Genomic DNA, 22,028 nt, shown 5'->3' with positions numbered 1-22,028 from the left:
TGTGGGTGTAATTATAAAGTTCCATTGAAGAACTATTTAATAATAAATGATCATCATAAATAGATTAAAATTAATTTGGAGCAAAAAATAAAGACTCTTATCGGATTATTTGTATTCAAGACTCATTGATATGCAAACGAAACTTTTTCTTTTCTTCCATCAGTTGACCTTTCAATTGTTTAAAAAATATATAAACATAAAAAGATACTGAAATAGACTGCTAATAAAAGTGTAATAACAAATGCAGAAATAAATCTAAATTCGTAACCCGGCGCCTCCACCAAGAATAACAATTTCAATTTCTTAGAAAGACAACCAACCGCCAGTTATAAATCCAATATAAAATGGCAAAACGGCTTGAAAAGTTCACGTGTTGAATGTCATCGTCTCTCAGCCAATGCCATCAATTTCAAAATAAAACCGTCACACGGCTATCGATTTAAAAGTGGGCGCCTGGCTGACGTAAGGGTTACCGCTGACAGCGACTCCTGAAAGGCAGCCACTCTGATATTAAACAGCCTGAAATCAATAGTAGATATGGCACAAAAACAGAAAAACTAAATCGTCAGACTTTTAGTACCAAGCAGGTAAGTGACATGACTTTGGCCTACTTTTACTATGAAAAAAATGTTTCAGGATGCTTGAAGGGGCTGTAGCCAGGCTTCTTAACCACCTATTGGGAAAATACGTGGTTGACCTTGATACTGAAAATTTAAATGTCGGGATATTTTCAGGTCACGTCCAACTAACCGATTTAAAATTGAAAATCGAAGCCCTGGTTTGTTTGTCTTCTGTATTTACTTTAATTATCACACGATTTTTAGTACGAGTTAGGTCTTCCAATAGAAGTGAAAGCAGGCACGATTGGTAAAGTGTGGCTACAGATACCGTGGACCTCATTGTGGAGCCAACCAGTCGTTGTAAATATCGAAGATCTGCATATTGTCTGTGGCCCCTTATTAACAAATGAGACGTTTGATGCTGAGAAAAACAAACGTTTAATACGAGCTTTTAAAAGAAAACTCCTGGCGAGTTTGGATATAGAGAGCCACATTATAGGAGGACCGAACTCTTTTTCGGAGCATTTAGTCACGAATGTCTTAAACAGTCTTCAGTTTAGTGTGACGAATATTCACATTCGCTATGAAGACGCAGTTAGTTACCAGACTCCAATATCAGCAGGATTATGCATCGGAAGTATCAGTGCAGAGACAACAAACAGGTTGTATTATTTCCCAAGTTTCTCCTCTGAAAATCGATTGCAGTAAATGGAAGGCGAGCAAAATGGAGACTAACAGTAACAACTGCTATTACTTAGTAAAAATCGAGACACTTTCAACATACTGGAATTGTGACTCAAAGGTGGTAAAATGGAATTTACCATCAGAGTACTACACGTGGAGAAACGCAATGTCGCACAGTTTACAAAACTTCTCAATGAACGACGAACCCTTCAATTTTGGTAACTAATTCACACGATTTAACACCTCAAAACTAGATTTTTCAGTTCTGAAACCAATGACAAGTAAACTTAAGATGACGATGAACAAATCAAACACTGGAAACATCGTCAAGTGTTTCACTGATGTTATTGTCCAAGACTGCAACCTCCAATTGTCGAAAGAGCAATACAATTCGATCCTCGCAGTTCACGACTCTTTAAAACGAAGTTTGATCAGCTGGGAGTTTTTGGTTTCTCGCCCTAAAGAAACCATTTCTGAGGGACCGCGAAGTTGGTGGAAATACGCATATTTTGCGGTTTTAGAACAAAGAGTTCGTCCGTACACGTGGGCACGCATGAAGAAAGTCAGAGAATTTTACCGAGGCTACATGCAAACTTATAAGCAAATCATTTTAAATCCGAACGACACTGAGTTGAAGTTGGATCTTCAAAAATACGAAGATAATCTCTCGATTGTTAACATCGTTGTTGCAAGACAACATGCCCGACTTTTGGTAATCAATAGGATAATTTTAACGTTGAAATAACAAAGTTTTTAGGTGCAGTCTCGCAGTTTGAGCGAGAAAAACTTCTGGTCTATGTTGCCCTCTCCTGAGCGCACATTGTTGTGTAAGAAAATCGGGTTTTGTGACAAAAACTGTGATTATTTACATATAGGTTAGTAGAATTTAATTAAAAAACGAAATCTGAAAATGTTTTTAGATCAACAATACAACCTGCGGATGGGAAATGTGAGCTTATCGCTGACTAACAGTTCGAAAGAAATCTTGCTCGTCACTCTGACACAGATAAATTTGACTTTCCATCCGAATTTTCTCGACGATTCGTATAAAGCGCTAATGAAAATAGAAGGAGTGATATTGGAGGGTTCGAATGAGGACGAGCAACTCATTTCTATAGTAGCTTCCGAGCACCTGAGCACCAGTCCGGCTTATATTTTCAAAGCGGAATTGGAAAAAATGCCCAGAAATTCATCGATTTCGTACAAACTTAACTTAGCGTTAGATTCCGTTGAATGTTTATACAATCAGGTATTTAAAATGGTACAATAATGGCAATCCAATCTTTAAATTTTAGCAATTTTTCGAAGACATCACAACATATCTGAACAACGACTACTTTTCAAAAATTTCTTTATCAAAATGTCTACCCGAATGGTTGAACTCAATTCGTAATTTTATTGACTCCAAACTTGCCCAAAAGTGGGATATAACGTTAAATATCAAAATACCATTCTTGGTAATACCAGAGTTTGGTTCCTTTTTAAAGTAAGGCAGTTTAGAAGGTTCTCACCAGTTATAACTCTTCATTTCAGAGCAGATAACATTTTGGTGGTTGATTTAGGTCGCTACTTAGTCACCACAGAACTGAGTCAAGACAACCACATAGAAAATGCCACACAAATGGAAATGGAGGAGCAGTTCTACTCCAAACTCAACATAGAATGCACAGAAATGCAAGTGCTATTTTGTCAAAATTCAGACAACTGGAAAGACGAAAGAAAGGAAAAAGACACTGACCTACATTTAGTACCTAAAGCCTCTTTCTCTGCTGTTTATGCGCGCTGTTCTAGACTAGAAGAAACAATTCCAAAGTATAAATTCAACATCAATTTCCATTCCCTTAAGATAAACATGTCGGAGCGGAAGTCTGGACAGATTGTGAAGTTTTTCTCAAACAACGGGAACTATCTGGATGGTACTGTTAGTACCCCTCCTGTTGAAACGCTCTTTGTAAATGACAGAATAAAGGAGCGCCTCGGAACGGAATATCTAACTCATGTCGAAACGTCAGTCTCTATTACCGGCAACTACATAAAAATGAAGAGAAGTAAAATTGACAAAAACGAACAAAGCAAAACAGAGTAAGCCCCCGAATGATAATCACATAAATTGATAAAAACTTTCAGAAAAACGAGCGGCAACACGAAAAAAGAAGACATGAACGAAGCATGGGCACGATATGTCGATCTTCCGGGTTTGGAAGACAACATCTCGCCTAATAACAACATAACAGTTCTTCTTCGTTTTATTATCAACGAAGTTAGTTGTTGTGTTCTCTTTAGACGCAGTTTTATTGCAATTTTTGTAGTTCACCGTCGTCTTCTCTAGATCGAGTGACAGTACTGACCGACAATACCTCATGTTTCGTTTGGGTCTCCTCACTGCTGATGTGGCTCTCATGACTTTCGGACCAGCGTACCAAGTCTCCCTCAATAGTGTGCTTCTCACGGACAAACTTCACACTACTCCAAGCGGGCAATATTTAGATATAGTTTACAGTCCATTTCCTAGTACGGTCGATGTGATCACAATTCTGTATAGAAAAGTCAGCGCGAGTTGTCCCGACTTTTGGAGTCATTTCCACGGAGTGGAGACATCTCTAGTTGCGGATTTTGGTACCATCCACTTGTTGTTACACCAGGAAGCTATTCATACTTTGGTGAAATACTCAAATTACATGTTTAATAAGTATGTAGAGAGTTTGAGATTTTCAATAGTGAAATGTTTTTTTTTAGACTCAAAGCCCAGACTCCGATTTCGCTAAAAGAAACTTCACTGAAAGTCATAAAAATTGTTAATAATTTACTGCATCAGCAACCAGTGACGCCTGTTCCTCCAGGGTCTATTAAATTCTCGCATTCAGCGCGTTTGGCAGATATCAATGTCAGAGTCTGTGACTCTGATTTTGATATAGTAAATATTCAATTCTCGGGACTAGAAATGGACTTTTTGTTCCGAGCCAACGAGAGGTTTGTCTTCAGATCGTACTTGAGCAACATAAACGTGGAGCATTTATCAGAGGTCACTCTCTATAGTAAAGTGAGTAGTCTGGTTATATTTTGATAGAATAACAACTAGCGTTCTTCAGGTCTTATCTACTGATGAAGACAAAGTCTTCGAACTAAAATACGTGCGACAAGCCTCCCATCTTGCACAAAACAATATAACGAGCCAGGAAGAAACGTTACCAGGTGGTAGCTTCAAATTTCAACTGGGCCAAATTCACTTAACTATTCTTTATAAATTGATTGTTCAAATTCAGGTAAGTGCCCTCTGTTAACTGAATAGTCTTTCAATTATACTTTCAGCGCTTTGTTGTAAATCTTGAAGCCCTTCCTTACATAAACCGCATTTTTGACTACCTCTATAAAGCCGTGACCACAGTTACCGACACTTTGAAAGCCAACACTCGCATCCACTTGGCGATCAACGTCTGTGGTCCCATTTTACTCTTCCCACAAAAATCCTCGTCACCTAACGTGATGATCATCGACACTGGTGAACTCTTCGTGGAAAACTTCTTCAAAGAGTACAACAGAGACGTGATGGAAAACATCTTATTAAAATGGACCGGAATGACCGTAACCAGAGGAGTAATGACGTTGGTACCGTCGCTAGAAATGCAAGAGACACTCATCGAACCCATCAATCTCAATTTTGATATTAAAAGATACACGAATATTCACAGTGCGCAGAAATTGTGGGACATCGACGGCGCTTTGGATAACATCCAGATAACGTTGGGTCAAAGAGACATTTCGACGATCTTATCGATTTATAAGGACAACATTGGCGAAGGAAAAATCATCGATTTGTTTCCTGATCAAATTAAAGCGCAACGATACGCGATGGCCAATGACGAAACGGTGAAGACTCTCGAAGCGTTTTTTTGTGAACCCAAACAAAAGAATATCGCCGCAAAATTCTCTTTAGATGAGATAACATTGTGTCTTTTCTTCGATTCCGGGGAACTATTGAGTTCCCCGATTCGTGACCTCAACCACGGACTATGTAAATTCAAGATTAGCGATGTAAGTACGACTTTTACTGTTTACACGGATAGAAGTCTGGATGGTAAACTGTCGGCTGATGGAGTTTTAATCGAGGAGATCGGTCCAGATGCCAATGTTTATGATAAAAGGTTTGTGTTTTTTTTAGTCGTATTTTTTTGGTATGTCATTGTTGTTTTAGCATCCTCCAGTCGCCTATTGATGACAATAAGAATAATAATTGTAATATTACTATAAACCGAGCCCCAATTGTTGATGTAACGTTTCATCAGAACAAAGCAAACGACAAATCTGCTGATGTAATTATTGGAAGACTGAGTCTAAGCTTATCGGTTCCATTTTGTGAAAAACTCGCGTTATTCGTTATAGAGTGCCTTCCTAAAGACAATTTAGACAGCGGAATTGTAAATCATGGCTATGAATGTGATACTCAACAATCTGAAGTTGAAATTAAAGAATATTCCGCTAGTCTTACCATCTCTCTAAGAATAAACAAACCCGAATTTATTTTCGTGGTGGAGACTACGTCCAATAAAAAGAGATATTTTATTACGCATACAGAAATATTATCCGATTATTCTAGACACGGAAATCGTCTGAATTTAGTCGTTTCCTTATCAGGTCTGCATTCACTTTTCTACGATATCGGAGTGCAATCCCCGGAACCTTACGTTATCTTAAAACAATGCGATGTGGAGTTCTCAAAGTGCTACTCCGAAGAAAAAGGGAAGAAAATAATAGCTTCAGTTTCTTCGATCTATGTCCAGGTTTGTAGCAGAGTTGTCCATTCTTTAACGGACATTTTAAATGACGTCACTGAACATTTCAAAGTGCCTGAAGTAGAAAAAGCTCCCGGAAGTTCGAAATCAGAGCCGGAAGATTTATGGGAACCTAAGAAAATCGATGAGTTTCCTCCACAAACCACCAACTCAAATTACGATGAGAAATTAATAACCAAACCGATGGATGTCCACGAAATACTCTTAATCCCGAAATTCGACATTGTGGTAATTTTCGAACTTGAAGAAACTCAAGTTTTGTTGGTAAAATCGACCATGGAAGTCACAGTTTATGACTGGTCCTTTCTGCTAAATTGCACTTGTGAGTTTACAATTCAGGCTAACTATTTTAACGAAAGTTTACAAGCGTGGGAGCCTGTGATTGATCCTGTAGTCATCGACGAGAAAGAGTACAAACCATGGGACGTACTTATTAAAATCTTTCAAGATAAATCATTACCGATGTTGGGTGTTGTGGATACTAAACCCAAATCCTCGTCAAACAAAGAAAAAAAGACACCGGCCACAACTGAAGATGAAGATTCAGGGGAAGACATGATGTACCTGGAGCCGATTAATCCTCTGTACAATAGAAATAACAGGAGAGTGAAAACAAGCTTGTCGACTTTCTTGGATGATTCAGACTCCGAGAATGAAGATGGGGCTATGGAGAAATTAGCGGCGGCTATTTCAGATTTGTTTACTGGTAGGTACAACTCTATAGTTGCTCTTAAGACAGTGAGCTTGTAGGTGACTGGAATGAAAGTGAAGATAGCGACTACATTCATTCTAGCGAAGGTGAAGATGACTCGGACGACAACATCAAGCCTAAATCTCAAGACGACAAAACTCCTGGTCCTAGTTATACAAAATCTACGTATATTCTAGTGGACGCTAAAGAAACTCTTAACATTACAATAACTCCCACATTCCTCAAAGTATTAAGCGAACTCCTCACTATCTATTCCAATAAAACCTTATCAGTAGTGACGAATAAAAAAAACATCAACTTGGTCAATGATATTGGTCCCCAAACCAAAGTCGAACTTTACGAAAAAAAGAACGACGACGACGCTGATGAAGACACTTTAATCTGTGTTAAAACTTTCGAGAATCAAGATTCTCCACCCAACAGCCCCAGCAAAAGCGCTTATTATGCTGTAGACTTTACTGAGGACATCAATGAAGATATAGACAGGTAAATCAAAAATATCAGTGGTTCGTCTGACGTGGTGTTGTAGCACTCAAGGCGACGTGGCAAAATCCGAATTGGAGAATAACTACGATTTTGCTACAATGTCCAGTCTTCAGTTCCCGTCAGAGTCCACCTCCCAGCTCTACGAGAAGATCAACACTCACTTTATGAGAGTTTTTATTCCAAATTGTACCCCGATTCAAACAAATTGCTCCAAGAAGTCATGGCAGAAGCTGATGAAGCTGAATTCGAACACTCCAGGACAGAAGTATTATTTAGCCGCGAGACACACTATAAGTAAGTGTGGAAGAAAGGTGATCATTAGCTCACCTTTACAGGTAAGATCACACAAAATTGACGGTTGTTGTAACATGTTGTTTAGATCAAGAACGAAACTTGTTTCGCCTTGAGCGTGTTGTACCAACCATCAGTGTTGCAACAGCTAAATTTGGAGCCCGTGGGCGATGTTACCAACCCGTTTGAAACCACCATGAGAATCGCGGTTTTAGAGGCCCACGAGTCGTACAATGTTCCTCTGTACATCGCGTACCACTGTAAACTCTTCATTCAACCAGCTTATGCTGAGTAAGTCACCATAAGTAAGTGATTGAAGTTACAAGTTTTTTCAGAGGGCACTACACCTCAGATTCTGGTATTTGGTGGCGGGATATGGCAACCGAGTTGGATATAGCCCACAATTTGCGTTGCCACCCACGAAGCAACTCAAATCTCGAAGTATTTTCGCTACGAGTCATGTTGACTAAAAATTTAGACATCCAAAATTCGCAAGCGCACACTGTTCCTAATTACGTTATACATCTCCTTCCTCCTCTTATTCTCCATAACTATCTCCCGTACTCTTTGGAGGTGGAAAACGTTGGTTTAAAACAACTTATTAAAATCGAACCAGGGGAGAAAAAAAGTGTGTATTCTTTGGATCTCTCCAAAGACCAGAAGTTGCTTATTAAAGTGAAATACAATCTGTTAACATGGTCTGGGATCTTAAATTTCACAACGTATTTAGACGAAAAAATCGTAATTCTCTCTTCAGATAATAAAGAGATAAAACATTTGGCGATCAACACGAAAACTGACCGAGAAGGAAGCTGCAATCTCTATTTCTACACATCGTACTGGATCATCAATAAAATTGGACTCCCATTGCAAATAAAAGCATCCGCGACCAATACAATTTACGAGAGTAACAGTGAAGACATCCTCTTGTTCACTTACAAAAGACATGGAAAGCAGACTCTCAATGTCAAAGTGTACGACTCGAACTGGTCAAATGAGTTTGGTTTGGAGTGTGCCGGAACCACCGGTCTCATTATTTGCAAAGATAACGAAAGAAAGAAGAAGTATCTTTTCTTCCTCTCCATTAAACTCTCTCAGATGTGTCCAAGACTGACCAAGATAGTGACGCTGCTTCCTAGCTTCCTGGTTACAAACAACACGAACAGAAATTTAAGGTAAGGAAAAGGGTTTAGAAGAACTTTTTTTTTAATTTCGTGCAGGTTTATGGAGCACAACGAAAAAACGGACCTTTGGATCGACATCGCCACTCAGCAAACCACAACGTTTTGGCCCGAGACATCCTCAATGCAAATGTACGTAAAATACCGAGAAAGCAAGTTGATATCGCAAGCGTTTAATTTCGCAACGCCGAACTGCACAGTTCTGCGCATGGATAAAGGGGTAAAAATCTTGAACCAACTGAACCACAATGGTAAGATTATTTTCAGGGAGCTCTAAAGGTGGAAGTGACGGGAGGAATTAACGATTCCTTCAGAATTACTTTCTTTGAATACAAATACGGTGACGCTCCAGTTTTGGTCAAAAACTACTGTCCCGATCTCTTCCTGAAGATCCAACAGCAGGATCAAAGTCAGGTTACTCTTCTGAGTCCCTATAATTCGCTTTTGTACACGTGGGACGATCCTACGAAAATCAGAAAACTGATGTGGAACGTGTACAATAATAAAGGATCCGGATTTCTGGCAGATATTGTAAAAGACGCCTATGGAGAGGAAAAAATTCTGTTTCATAGCGTCACTCCCACAACCAGTATCACGGTTTCTTCAAGTAGTGATGACTCAGACAGCTCAGACAGTGTAAAAACAACTCTGAACAAGAAAGTTCGCAGAGACAAAATCGTTATTTACTGGCTCTGCTACGCTGAAGGTCTCCAAAGAGTTCTACTCTTCACTCAAGAATCTCGAATTTTCAAATCGATTCTCTCTAATTACTTTTTAGAGCACAGCGAATTCGAATGTTTAGTCTCGCTGTGTGGAGTCGGTCTTTCACTTTTTACTTCCGACTCCACAAAAGAACACATTTATGGTTCTTTGGTCGACACTCCGGCAATCTGGGAAGTGAATGTTGGTCACAAATGGAAAACATTGACTCTAGAACTCGCTTCTTGGATCGAAGACAAATATAGATTACACTACAAAAAATGTCAATTACGTGACTACATTCATATCGACTTCGAAAAAATGTACATGTTGAAACCGTTCTTCGCCGAACTGAAACGGAGTTATACTCCCGCGATTTATTTCCAGTTTCGAAAATCGAAGAATTATCACCATTTCAGTTTTAAATTGAATACCCTTCAAGTTGATAATAAAGTCAATAACACGATTGTGCTGTATCCGCTCCCAACGAATGTCGTGAAAGGTTTAAATACTTTTATAGACGTGAATGTCCTTAAATGCTCGACGAAAGATTGTGATGTCTACCGACATATTAAAATTAATGTTAAAGATTTTTATTTGAATGTAGAGAACGATTTGTTTGTTGATATCCGAGAGCTGTTGACTTATTACAAGAAGTTTTACGATGAAGCCACAGTCTCATATGTAAATGATATGAAGTCGATACAGGACCTCACAACTTTGCGCTACAAAGTAGGTAACGCAAATTAAAAAAAAAAGGACTAATTAGAATTGCAGGACCATCGGCACGGGCGCTGCATCATCGAGTATTTGAGCGTCAGTAATTTTGAAGTCCAACTACACATCTCCAATAAAACTCAAGTCAGCTTAAACTGCAACTTGCCTTTCAGTCAAGTCATAAATTACTTGTTTCCAATCAATATTTCCCCCTATATGCCTCTGGAAGGAGTTCTACACAAGTAAAAAACCAGATAAATCCCTAAATAATTCTCTAACCATTTCTCAGAGTTTCAGCTATTGAACAGATTTATTTATGCGACCAGTTAGAGGCGATCCTCAAAGACTTGGTGCAACAAATAATTTCTCAATTTCTGCAACAGTACTACTCCCACGTGTTAGGCCTGCAAGTTCTCGTAAACACGTTCGCATTCCAACCTGCAATCATGGTAACATAATAAAATATGAATACATTTTTACGACCCACTCGTAGTATCCACAGATTGACTTGGAAAAGATGGCGAACATGTTATTATACGGCTCGAGATGTCTTCTAAGCCACATCAACATGTCACCTGCCGCTTTAGAACAATGCGTGATTGACATCTTCGCGAATCAAACATTTGAGAATATTCAACGCATTCGTAGACACGGCTCGTACCAAAAGTCTGAAGTTGTGCCAAAGATTATAACAGCGTCTTGTAAGAATTTCCAAAGTGGGGTACCGAATGCGTTGAACCAAATTATTCTTCGGAAACAAAACGGTATTGTTTTTCTAAAAACTTTCAGAGTGACACAAATAAATTCTTCAGCTGGAGTAAGCTGTGACGGCGAGATGTTCTTCCGGACAACCGGAAAAGCACTGTATTCACTTATAACCCGCCACCCTGATGAAAAATCCGACAGTGTTGAAGTTGCAAAAGAGGCCCTGAGAAGAGCGTCTATCTTGGGGGAACCAATTAGAATACAGCAACGCTTGATTAGGTATTACAACAGATATTTGGGGCTAAAACCATTTTCAGTCTACGAGTCGATGGGTCAACACTTACTGGAAACTGTAGCCAATTGTAGATTTATGAATGATACCTACTGGTCCCACGCTTCAATTGATAGAATTGGAAAATCAATTCTGCTCGTTTCATTGCAGTTAATTTAAACGCCTAATATTGAAATTAATTAATTATCCACCTTGTTTTAGACATGTTATAAGAATTAATAAGTGTAGACTTTGGGGTCCGTGGGATGTAGAATGGGCTATAGACCTAGATGATATAATATCCATGCCAAAAATTACGTCCACCGAGTTGGTATTTAATATGAGACAAGTAAGTTATGACTAATCTCATCCTAATTTAATCTTTGACTTATATAGAGTGAAAACAACATGAAAGAAATGTTACTGAAAATCAGTGGAGATAAAGAAATGTTAACTTGGATCCATGAAAAAATAGAACAAGCTATTATCGTAAGTATGGAAGACAAGTCATGGACTGTCACAGAAAATCCCTAGAAAATGTTTATGTATTTTCTTGTAAATTATACTTAGAATAAATAATTATAGCTATATGTGTCGTAAATACCGTAGAGAAAAAGTGGGTACCAAAGAAACAACTAGAAACGGAATTAATTTTCTTTAAAAAAAATAAACAAGCTTCTTCAGCAACAAAATATTTAAGCGAGCCTAATGATGCCGCTATCAATAAGATCTTGATAAATTAAATTCTCTTCGCCATACAAATCAACTCTGAGTGGTTCTTCTGACACCACGTTTACCCAAACTTGCGTTCCTCGCAGAGAACTCAACTGCGTAAGAACAAGTTCTGTATGTTTTATAACAAGTTCAATATTAAGACAAGCAGAATGTAGATAGACAGGATAATCCAACCATTCAGATCGTAGTTCCTTCAACTTGCTAACCGGCATCATCTCGACAGTACCATAATCCACGAAGAACACCAACACAAAACCAAATTGCAAACTATTTACACTGTAAATAAGAGCTCGAGACCACTTATTTTTCTCAGAGTGCAAACAAACACACGGCGCGTTGATTTGAATATGTTTAAGAGCTGGTAGCGATGGTCCTGCCTTATGGATTGTTTCACATAGTCTGGCAAAGTTCTTGGAATTGTTATTTTCGTTGTTCCTTAGCACTACGCTGTAGCCGTTATCGAAATTCAGTACATTAACAACTGTCATTTTTTGGCGTGTGTGGCTTATTTGAGGGAATCCAACGTAATTGTACTTATCGGAAGTCGCATCCTGACTATCATTCAGTTCATCTATGTCTTTGTCTTCGTCTAGAACTGATTCTAAGACGATTTTATTTTCAGTTCGAATAATGTGAGGGCATCTACGTGCAAACAAGTCGTTGACGCTTAAACCATTGTCTAAATAGATTTCAGCGAACGGGATATCAAGATTCAGGTCACCTTTTATCGAGATTCTTACTTTGTCAGATACTATGGATAGCAGTTCATCGAGGTCTTCTCTGGTCCACGCTCCGTTTGTTGACTGAACATCATATAATTGGATCTTATAAACCAAAGGTGGACAATCAGGAAACATGATGCCTCTGGAAAGATCATCTTTATATACAATATGGTCGCTGCCATAATCTATCATTTCCACGCGATATTCAGTCGGACTTAGAACTGCCAGTATGGTTCCTCGGTACCAAACACCCTCATAATTTATAGTGCACATATCATTGACCTCCCAATTAAAATTAGAACTATCGTGCATTACTGATGGGGAATTAAAAGCAGCTTTCAAAGCGTCTTCCACTTGTTGGTATAACAATTGAAGATTGTCGTCCCGAACCAAAAAATGTCCGTCAGTAATAATACAAATGAGATTTGCATCAAACTCGCGATGCTCAACTTTGAGAGACACCGGCCAACTGTCATGACACGTCGAGTCAGACTCTTCCGAAGATATTTCAATCACGTCGGTAGTGGCGTTTTCTTCAGCTTCGTTGATTAGATCGTTCCAACTCGGTCTTTGCACTTGAGATTGTTCAGGAGTGATCTCTGGTTTAGCTGGTCCTACTGTTGAATAGTCGACTAGTGCAACTCCACTTTCCAAAAAGGACTGGTTGATGGAAATAAATTTTACCTTTGCGGGTTCCAAAGCCTTTGCAGCACTAGTGAAAGAGTACCACATTGTGACTCCTAAGATTTCCTGGGTACTCATTTCTAATTTCGCAACATGAAAGTCTTTATACATAGTAAACATTTTTTGCAACATTTCGATGGCTAATTGGCTCCATTTATTGCCGTCGCCTGCAGGTTTAATCTTAGACAAACGACATTTAGCCACATGAGCTGGAAATTGCTCAAAATAACGCTCTTGAATGAAAATCTCCTTTTTATGTACAGTCGTCTCTTTTCCTATGTCGGTCAGAAAAACCATGTAAGTGTCATTTTTCTGAGCTTTATTTATTACAGCCCGATAATAGTTCTGGTCCTTGTCGAGTACCACACACTTCTGATTAGGTTTCCACGAGTTCTTGGTTTTATTTTGTGACGACTTGTAGTGAATTTGAAGCTCTTTGAGGAGCTCGGCAGCTGCATCTTTGAATTTCAAGAATTTCACGTAGATGAGATCGGGGCTTTTAAAATCAATTATTTTGACCTTCCATTTAACTGTTGTCAAAGCCGAATTGTCATCATCTGCAATGATAATAGCTTCAGATTTCTTAATGAGTTGAAAACAAAAATCTTCATCTTCTTGTGTGTTCGTGTTGGTCATTCTGGGCCAAAAAACAGTCTTGGTTCTAAAAAAAAAGACATAAAACAAAATTAAACTGAAAATCGCACTTACGTCGATCCTGTAGAGAGAGCCAAGTTTTGTTCGACTAGCAACGAATTCAAGCAGAAGTCAGCTGATGGGGTAGCGCGAAACAGAGCAACTTCCAGGCCTTCAACTTTGTGTACTGCCATTCTCCAGGTTTTATTTTCGGTCACTTGGTCGCGTAAAAATTCGGTAGCTTGTTGGCTCCACGGTTTCGTAGCGTCTGGTTTGTCCAAATCCGCAAGTTTAACAATAATACCCTTAAAAACAGACGTCATCGCTGTGCGTTTTGATTTTTAATTTCATTACCTGACACTCCAATTTAATGAAATCTTGAGTTAACAATTTCAAACTCGACCATGGTAACACGACGTCTTTACCCCAGTCAACGAACAGTACCTCAACTTCTCTTCTAGAGACATGAACTGACATTATTTTGGCCCTATGGTACATACCTTGTTCGTCATCGTCATATTCGGCGATCACGTCTGAGTCTATCACAGGAATGGAGTCGAGAACTGGAGCTGTCTTGTAATACTCTTCCATTGCAAATTTCATTTTTTCCACGAGGGAAACATTACGTACCTGAAAGTTTCATTCAAAAAAAATATATTCGACGAGATTTTGAACTTACCAGTTGAACGCATATGTAGAATGGATCCTTAATGTAGGTAACAATAACTTGTTCGTCTTGACCGATGTAAAACTTGGTACTGTTGTTAAACAATTTTGTTTCGGAAGCCAATAAAAAGAACTAAAAAGTTCACAAAAATTAAAAAAAAACGTAACAAAAACGGTAAAAAAGGTTTAAAAAAACAGTCACTAAAGTTACGATTTATTGTTATTGAGCGCTCAAAGGATTACGCGGATATTGCTAGTTATACAACACTTGTATTATTACAAAAAACATTGAATAAAGCTCAAAAACGTAATTGGTACATTTATACAAAATCCCATTCGTAAAAACCCGAACACAGCTTTCGTAACATAACTTTTTTTGTAGTCAACACAACCGGTAAAAACGGCTGGAATGTCAAATTTCATTAAATGATCCTTACTTTTGATTTCGGAGAAGATTGTGTCCGCACTAACAAATCTCTGATTGAAACAAATCCGCCGTTTGATGCAGCGACCAATACTTCCACTTCATGAACTGTTCGACGTACACCTGGTGGATCCAAATAACGAACATAGAGTTCTTTCCTAAAACCAAAACATAGACATTGGAAATCATTTTTTTAGATACTTACTGTCCGACAATTTGTGGAAGTTGTAAATGAATGTTCGACTCAACCTCTACATCTTCCAACTCTGCTAGTTTACATTCTTGAGCGAAGTTCTGCCGCTTAATAGTGTATGAATCAATTTCTCTTAATCTAGAAAAAAAAATTTCAAATGTGATACAATTTAGGTAACTCTTACTTGTCTCTGGTGACGATCTGAGTGTTCCCGTAGTCAATAAAAAAGATTTTATATTGATTTACATCATCTTCGTTCATCGAGATATCGACCAGTTTTCCCCGTCGCCACTGATTTGAGTTTTTAGTTTCATAATGAACACCATAGATCCCGCCTAGTTTAAATTCCTCATGATCATGTTTTTTCCTGCTTCTCCTTCCAATCATATTATTCATTTCTTTCAAACTCTCCAAAGTGCTGAACTTTTGGATGAAGAAGCTGTTAAGATCATTGATATGCGTGACGACAATTCGTGTTGTGCCTGTAAAAAAAATTGTAACTAACTTCAGGGAAGATCCCGACGTACCTTGAACCACTTTTTTAGCTTTTCTTTCAGCTTGCTTGAAAGTTTTCACCGCGGATGCTACTAAAAACCAAGATAAAAATAATCAAAGTATGTTTAATTTCTTACGGTTTTGTGGTTCTGGTTTATCTTGCACTTCCGCATGTCGTCTTAACTGATTCATTGCGCACTTTTCTTCAGCACGACTCCAGTCTTCTATTGGTATCAAACTGTATTTAATCGACGGCAAATTTTTCATGCATACGTTATCTTCGATGTCGTCGAAAACGTTATCATACAAAAACCTTCAAAACACAGATAAGTAAAATAACTAGTAATAGATGCAAGACTTACTCAATAGGTTGCATTTGCCCTTGATTAGAAATCAATCTGCAAGGAGTATTTTTAAGAGATCTAGCTTCTTCAAGCAGAGCTCGCATATTAACTTGCTTGTCATTAAGTGCATTGCAAGCATCAAGCAATTTTGTGACACGTTTTATTGTTGATATCAATGTAGCATTCACACCGTCAACATCCACTGCCGTCAACTGCATAGTAGAGAGCTTCTTTCTGATGTTACGCTCTGCTAAATGTAACTTGGCGTGTAGATCAACAAAATAGCTCCTAATGTCTTGCTCAACATCAGAAGCATCGAACCCTTTCAGCTGTTTCGCTTGCTGTAAAAACATTTCTGAATCAGTGAGTAAATTTGCATTTGTGTTTGAACCGTCGAAGAATGCCGCGGAGAGGCAAGGTGACTGTTAAGAGAAGAGAAGACGAATACAAACTACGAGACAGTCGTTCGCGAGATGCCGATACAATAATAGTAGCGCAAACTTTCTAAAATGAATTATTTAACGTGCACTCTACACACTGTGATATTAATTTTAGGATATTTTCTTATTACTGGTAAGTACTATTGGTGTGCTTTTCAAAAATGTGTCTCTGTGTTGAAACGAGAAAGTTATTGTAAGACTTATGTTTTTATTACAACATATCATTACGTAAGGTTTAAATAATAGTCAGAAAGAGGCAATTTCAAAAAAATTGGAGAAAATCGGTATTGATAGGTGACGTTCTCTTCTCGCGCTTCCTCGACGTCTTAAGAACGGGAAGCCATCATTCTCCGATAAATTCACAAAAGCTATAATTACTAAGTACAAGGTCAGTTTTAAGATAAATTTACATGATTGTTCTTGGCGTCCTTATTCTATATTTCGAACTCAATGTTAGCGCAAAGAATCATTGTGTTTCAACCTTAGCAGTTCTCTGAAAAACCAACATACTGAGGTTTGTGAAAACCGCAGTAAAATACGGTCACCAAGTTCCGTGCCCATGAATGATTTAATCTAGACACACATACCGTGTTTCATAACTCAATACGGTAATTACCGATGTATTGCTAATTACGAATGCATGCAGAAATTTCATTCATTTTTATTTCAAAACCAAGGCACTGCACACAAGAGCAACAAAACTCCGATATCCAATTTCTGCAGTTATTGTGTTACATATTCGATGTGGCAAGGAATTTATGTGAAGTCTTTTTAATTTGATATTGCACTGATAAAATTTACGTGGCACGTAATTGGGGAATTAAGCAGGCATTGTTTTTTCTAACCTGATTTGCATTTCATCATATTCAGTTCGCACCTATGTACGCAATGATGAAACCAGCACTTTTGAATGTGCTCAGCTTGTCAATCCTTAGAAACATGATTTGACAATGAATTTAGAAAATTGCGTTGGCGAAATTTTATTCAATTAGCGGCTGCATCCTTCTGCCTGCTCATTTTGATGCAAAATCTATAAAATCTGGTGTCGTGAGAACAAGGTTTACGACTTGGCGACAAAAACAGCCAGAAAAAAAAATTGTTATTCATCTCAGTCTCTATAAGGATCTATTGAAATTAACAATTCAGCACTGAAGATAAATGCAACAATGAAATCTTTCCATTTCAATTATTGTTGAGTCAGGCAGAGTCAACAAGTTTAAGTTTGATAATGATAATGGCGATTTACACTTTTCATAAACACGCTAATTAAAAAATAGAAAGTTTAATTACACATAATAAATATATTTCGTTAATGACTGGTTCAACTCTGAATTTACTCAGTTAATTAATTTTTGAATATTTAAACGGTTATCTATGTAATTTGTAAAACAACTTTAATGAATTAATAATACCAATAAATCTGAAGACAAAAAATGCTGATTCGAAGAAGATTACTTATTAAATTAAAACGTGTTTACAGGAAAGTTATCTGTAAAATTCTTATCACAAATTTAAAATCAAAACATCAAAATTCTAATTTAGAAATAGATTGCGATAGCAACGGGCAGCAATAAATTATGCTAATTTTATACAAGGAACTTTAACAATTCTGGGAATCTATACTTGGGAAAGTAAAAATAATGTATAAAAATATAAGCAAATTAAGTAAAGTTTATTGCAGTTTATTGCAGTTTAATAAAGTTAACCCAAATTCACTTTTTGTGTGACTAAAATATGAATTTGAAAAATTTGGAAATGAAAAATCAGAATATGGATCATCGAATCTATTCCAACGTTTATAATTGCCGGCGCTTCATCCATAAACATGAAACAAATTGTAAATTTTCGCCGATGAATAATCATCACTATTTAAATCAAATGAGAATATTAATAAATACGCTGTTATTATATCCAACTAAATTACGTATTACCAGAAAAATGGCAATTTACTTCTCTCTCTTAATACAAATTGTTGTTTACCTTGAACCGAACTACCAAAACAATTATTATTGATTATAAAATAAGCCATAAAGATTCGACCATCGTTTTATGATACTTCTGCTGTGCACAAATCTGTTTTCTCAAGACATGCCGGAAAAATCTTCAAAGAAAGTACCAACAGACTTTCACATTCACATGATTTTTTCGCACAGCAAACTGGTTCTATTTTTCTAGATTTTCATCATAGACAACGATGAATAAATTGTCCTTCCTAGTCGAGTCAATAACATTTTTCAATTTCAGACGGATACGAACAAAAAACCAGAGTTAAGAGACCTCGAGCTTCGGATCCACAAGATTCGGACAACAACGTTGGAAATGAATACGACGAAAGAAATAATGAACTGGATACAAAATACGTGCCACCCGGATTCCTGAGTCCTTCAGTTTTGGAGTATTTAGAATTGGGAAAGTCAATTCCGGGTATGTTGGTTTGGTCCGGAAAACGGATGGTAATCTCCGAGCAGTCACAGTGATTGAATCTTCAAACGCTTTCACCACTTTTGCTTTCTTCAAAATCGGATTATTTATACTAAAAAAAGCACTGTGTGTTGCTTCACTGAGGGCGATCTTGAGCTGTTAAATCGTATTTATTCTCGTAATAATGATAAATGTTATCCTGACTCTTTCAGGGTTAATAGACATTTATGATCGAACAAAATCACGTTTAAAAACGAAACGAAGCCCGACCTTAAAATAAAACAATTTCAACGTTTTACTTATTTGTTACTAACACATTCCTTTGTAGGACGTCCTGGGACCGATTATCCCATTTTGGGCATAGTGCCGTACACCAACTTTTATTGCGATGAACAGCCATATCCCGGATTTTACGCCGATGAGGAGACACGTTGCCAAACATGGCATTATTGTGACATTGATGGTCGCCAAACAACGTTTTTATGTCCCAACGGCACCCAATTCAGCCAATTGGTATTCGTATGCGATTGGTGGTTTAATGTTCGGTGTGACTTAAGCTCAAAGTGAGTGAGAATGTTAATAGACAGATTTTAGGGGCACGACCAAATACCCTTCACGTTAAAATTTATAACTTGTTTTAACAATAAAACTGTCACGAACAAATTAGAAAATTACGCAATGAATTTTTTGCAGGTTGTACGTAATCAACAGCAGATTGTATGGGAGGCCAAAACTGGACCCCGCACGACCACATCGGACAATCACCAAACAGCTCTTGGAGGAAATTTTCAACGATGAAGAATAAAAAAACGTTTTTTTCGAAATTTTCAGGACGTAATTGAAAGTTGAAAAAATCCTTTATTCGAATGGTTGAGCCAGAATGTTATTCTTATTTACGTACTTTTTAACAATAACCGATTTATCTTTGTCCGTTCCACATCGTTTTTTAAAACTTGCCTGATTCAATTATTAAGTTAATTTTTTAAATGTGTAATTCGTTCTGGTTTTGAAAATCATTTAAGTTAAATTGGTAATATAATTATAGTAATCAACGTGCGACATTTCACACGAAAAGTGTGCGTCACGTAATCGAGCTTAAGGCAGTTTTTTACGTGACTGATCTTTTTAAAAAAGTAGTAGAGTTCGTTTCACTAGAAATAAGTTGCTTTAAAGTTTATGTCCAATGAGGCATTAAAAAATCTACATGTATTATAAATTTAAGTGTAATTACGTCCTTGGATCAAAGGCACAAATGATTATAGCTGTGATTAAATTTTATTATCTTTATAATTTGAATTGTCATTCGATCATTTTGTTTTGAATTCATTTTTTCTAATAAATATACTTAGAAAGCAATGTAGTATTATCTAGAATGTAGTCTAAAGAAAGTAATTATTTTCTATATCTATTTTAACAAGGCAATGAGAAAATAAGCGTGACAACCTAGTCAGCTTTATACTTCAGAATATAACTATTTTTTCAAGATATTCAGTTTTTTTTACATTATAATTTATTATTAAATACTGTATTCTCTTAATGTTCATGTATTATTATAGAATATATTATTTTTTGTACATTACTTTGTAAATATTTTAAACGTGATTAAACATTTTAGATTTTAATAATCCATGATTCTCGAAATCCCTATAAACTTGAGGAATATAAGTGTACTAGATTTAGTGGTCATGTAGGATAAACCCAGACCTGGTGCTCCAGTTGCTGGAGAAAAAACGAATTACAGAAATTTTTCAAGCTGATGCGATAATAACAGAAGTGACATATTAACCTTTGAGTAGAGCTAATGTTGAGTCATGTTACTATTAATCCACTACGGTTGAGTTTGTTAATCCCATGCAATGCAGCCACGTTGACTTATTGTGCTCCCCTAGTTATTCACTCTGCCTAGAAGACCCGGAGCTCCCTAAAACATCTTCCATCTTTTCCCATGAAGTGTTGATTTAGAAGTGTTTAGCGCTAAGTAAATTTAGTAATAATACTAATTAATCTAAATAAGAGTATAAATCAAGCGGAAAAACGAAATAATTTTCATTGAAATTAATAAAATTAGGATATGAACCGCAAAACAAGCACATGCATGCAATGCAACAATTAAATGAAACATAGCAATTTTATGGTAGGTAATAATGTTATAATTATTGAAACCACAGGCGATATTGTTTAATTTTAATTGAAGTCAAGGACAAAACAAATAACATTCCAGTTCATGTAATTTCACCCTGAATTCCAGTGGTTGCGAATACTATTTCCGTCTAAACGCATAAAAATCTCCCCAACCACATTAATATGATTAAAAAATGCATACCTACTTAATTAATTAAGATTTTGCTACCCTGAAAACCTTCACCACCACACCGCCTGCGGTCAGAACGAATTTCCAGGTAATGAGAAAACTCAATTCCGTTTATAACTTGATCTATTTGTATTTTGTAATTAACGGTCAACAACAAGCGTGGAAATGTGCATAGCAACCTAGCGAGTTTAAATTGCTTTTTCATCACTTTTCCTCTAATGTTACGTTTACAGTGCGGCTTATTCCACTGCAATTAACACTGACATTCACTTGGAGAGTAATTAATAATACTCCTGAAATGTGATTAAGAACGTATTCAAAATCAATTGATTTATCTGCAAGAATACACCGGAAACCATTAATCTGTAGCAGACTAAAGTTGCACCACTTTCCGCCGATATGAATAAAGATTCAATTACGTAATCTATGTAACGATCAGAAAAAAATGACGAGACTACGGGCCTTCTTCAGATCTTTCGCTTTCACGATAAACTCCACGTCTTATCAAAAATGGTTTTATTATTGCATAAACCTCAATCATCCGATCATTAATTAAATTACCACTAAAATTAATTTGATATGCATGAGTACCATTAAGTAATCAATCAATGTATGCAAAAACACAACCAAAAAAGTCGAAGAGAAACCGAAGCCTCTTTCGGATACTTCACACAGAAAAAGTGGCAGATGGTACATTTTTATTTCTCTTTCACCTTTTTATTGAACTACTAACAAATAATGAGAAAGTGGTGACAGATAACCAATTTGATTTTTCAAAGACAATCAGGCAGCACCTGGAAATCTAACCTTTGATTAATTTCACTATATCCGTATAATAGTGAAAACACGTTGCAACAACGCTAT

The 22,028-nt window shown here is 37.0% G+C and overlaps 3 protein-coding genes across 3 annotated transcripts in view; 2 read left to right on the top strand and 1 right to left on the bottom strand.

The window, feature by feature from the left end:
• Positions 1-454: 454 nt before the first annotated feature.
• On the top strand, positions 455-11,660 carry LOC148172397 (intermembrane lipid transfer protein VPS13A-like). The gene is made up of 27 exons (XM_088038784.1): positions 455-587; positions 637-778; positions 825-1,222; positions 1,266-1,462; positions 1,508-1,956; positions 2,002-2,119; positions 2,165-2,493; positions 2,540-2,730; positions 2,778-3,326; positions 3,372-3,504; positions 3,554-3,933; positions 3,981-4,284; positions 4,334-4,507; positions 4,554-5,386; positions 5,437-6,740; positions 6,785-7,232; positions 7,276-7,567; positions 7,612-7,814; positions 7,859-8,698; positions 8,744-8,924; positions 8,972-10,135; positions 10,181-10,362; positions 10,410-10,569; positions 10,614-10,884; positions 10,933-11,266; positions 11,319-11,445; positions 11,493-11,660. The coding sequence occupies exons 2-27, from the start codon at positions 638-640 to the stop codon at positions 11,628-11,630; spliced, it is 9,840 nt and encodes a 3,279-aa protein (XP_087894910.1). The 5' UTR covers positions 455-587; position 637; the 3' UTR covers positions 11,631-11,660.
• Positions 11,661-11,736: 76 nt separating this feature from the next.
• qin (tudor domain-containing protein qin) overlaps positions 11,737-22,028 on the bottom strand; it is a 39,393-nt gene continuing 29,101 nt past the window's right edge. The window contains exons 5-14 of the mRNA XM_088038777.1: positions 16,011-16,333; positions 15,786-15,961; positions 15,681-15,740; positions 15,338-15,635; positions 15,166-15,291; positions 14,974-15,118; positions 14,550-14,669; positions 14,225-14,500; positions 13,946-14,175; positions 11,737-13,898 (exon numbers count right to left, since the gene is read on the bottom strand). Of these exons, the coding sequence (XP_087894903.1) occupies positions 11,792-13,898; positions 13,946-14,175; positions 14,225-14,500; positions 14,550-14,669; positions 14,974-15,118; positions 15,166-15,291; positions 15,338-15,635; positions 15,681-15,740; positions 15,786-15,961; positions 16,011-16,333 (3,861 nt within the window). The 3' untranslated portion in view covers positions 11,737-11,791. The remainder of the gene's footprint in view (positions 13,899-13,945; positions 14,176-14,224; positions 14,501-14,549; positions 14,670-14,973; positions 15,119-15,165; positions 15,292-15,337; positions 15,636-15,680; positions 15,741-15,785; positions 15,962-16,010; positions 16,334-22,028) is intronic.
• Positions 16,418-20,209, top strand: LOC148172396 (uncharacterized). Its single transcript, XM_088038783.1, has 4 exons — positions 16,418-16,565; positions 18,677-18,856; positions 19,182-19,416; positions 19,547-20,209. The coding sequence occupies exons 1-4, from the start codon at positions 16,502-16,504 to the stop codon at positions 19,656-19,658; spliced, it is 591 nt and encodes a 196-aa protein (XP_087894909.1). The 5' UTR covers positions 16,418-16,501; the 3' UTR covers positions 19,659-20,209.

Source organism: Gnatocerus cornutus, chromosome 6, assembly GCF_029298725.1.
Source record: "Gnatocerus cornutus isolate USDA-ARS CGAHR chromosome 6, icGnaCorn1.1, whole genome shotgun sequence".
Lineage (NCBI taxonomy): Eukaryota > Metazoa > Arthropoda > Insecta > Coleoptera > Tenebrionidae > Gnatocerus > Gnatocerus cornutus.
This window is presented reverse-complemented; position numbering and strand designations above follow the sequence as displayed.

Excerpts from the sequence above, each read along its gene's own strand:
- LOC148172397 (XM_088038784.1), top strand. The coding sequence starts at position 638 with ATGCTTGAAGGGGCTGTAGCCAGGCTTCTTAACCACCTATTGGGAAAA. Across the intron at positions 2,494-2,539 it reads TTGAATGTTTATACAATCAG|CAATTTTTCGAAGACATCAC; the intron begins GTATTTAAAATG and ends TTTAAATTTTAG. Across the intron at positions 8,925-8,971 it reads TTCTGCGCATGGATAAAGGG|GGAGCTCTAAAGGTGGAAGT; the intron begins GTAAAAATCTTG and ends GATTATTTTCAG.
- LOC148172396 (XM_088038783.1), top strand. The coding sequence starts at position 16,502 with ATGAATTATTTAACGTGCACTCTACACACTGTGATATTAATTTTAGGA. Across the intron at positions 16,566-18,676 it reads AGGATATTTTCTTATTACTG|ACGGATACGAACAAAAAACC; the intron begins GTAAGTACTATT and ends TTTCAATTTCAG. Across the intron at positions 18,857-19,181 it reads ATTGGGAAAGTCAATTCCGG|GACGTCCTGGGACCGATTAT; the intron begins GTATGTTGGTTT and ends ATTCCTTTGTAG.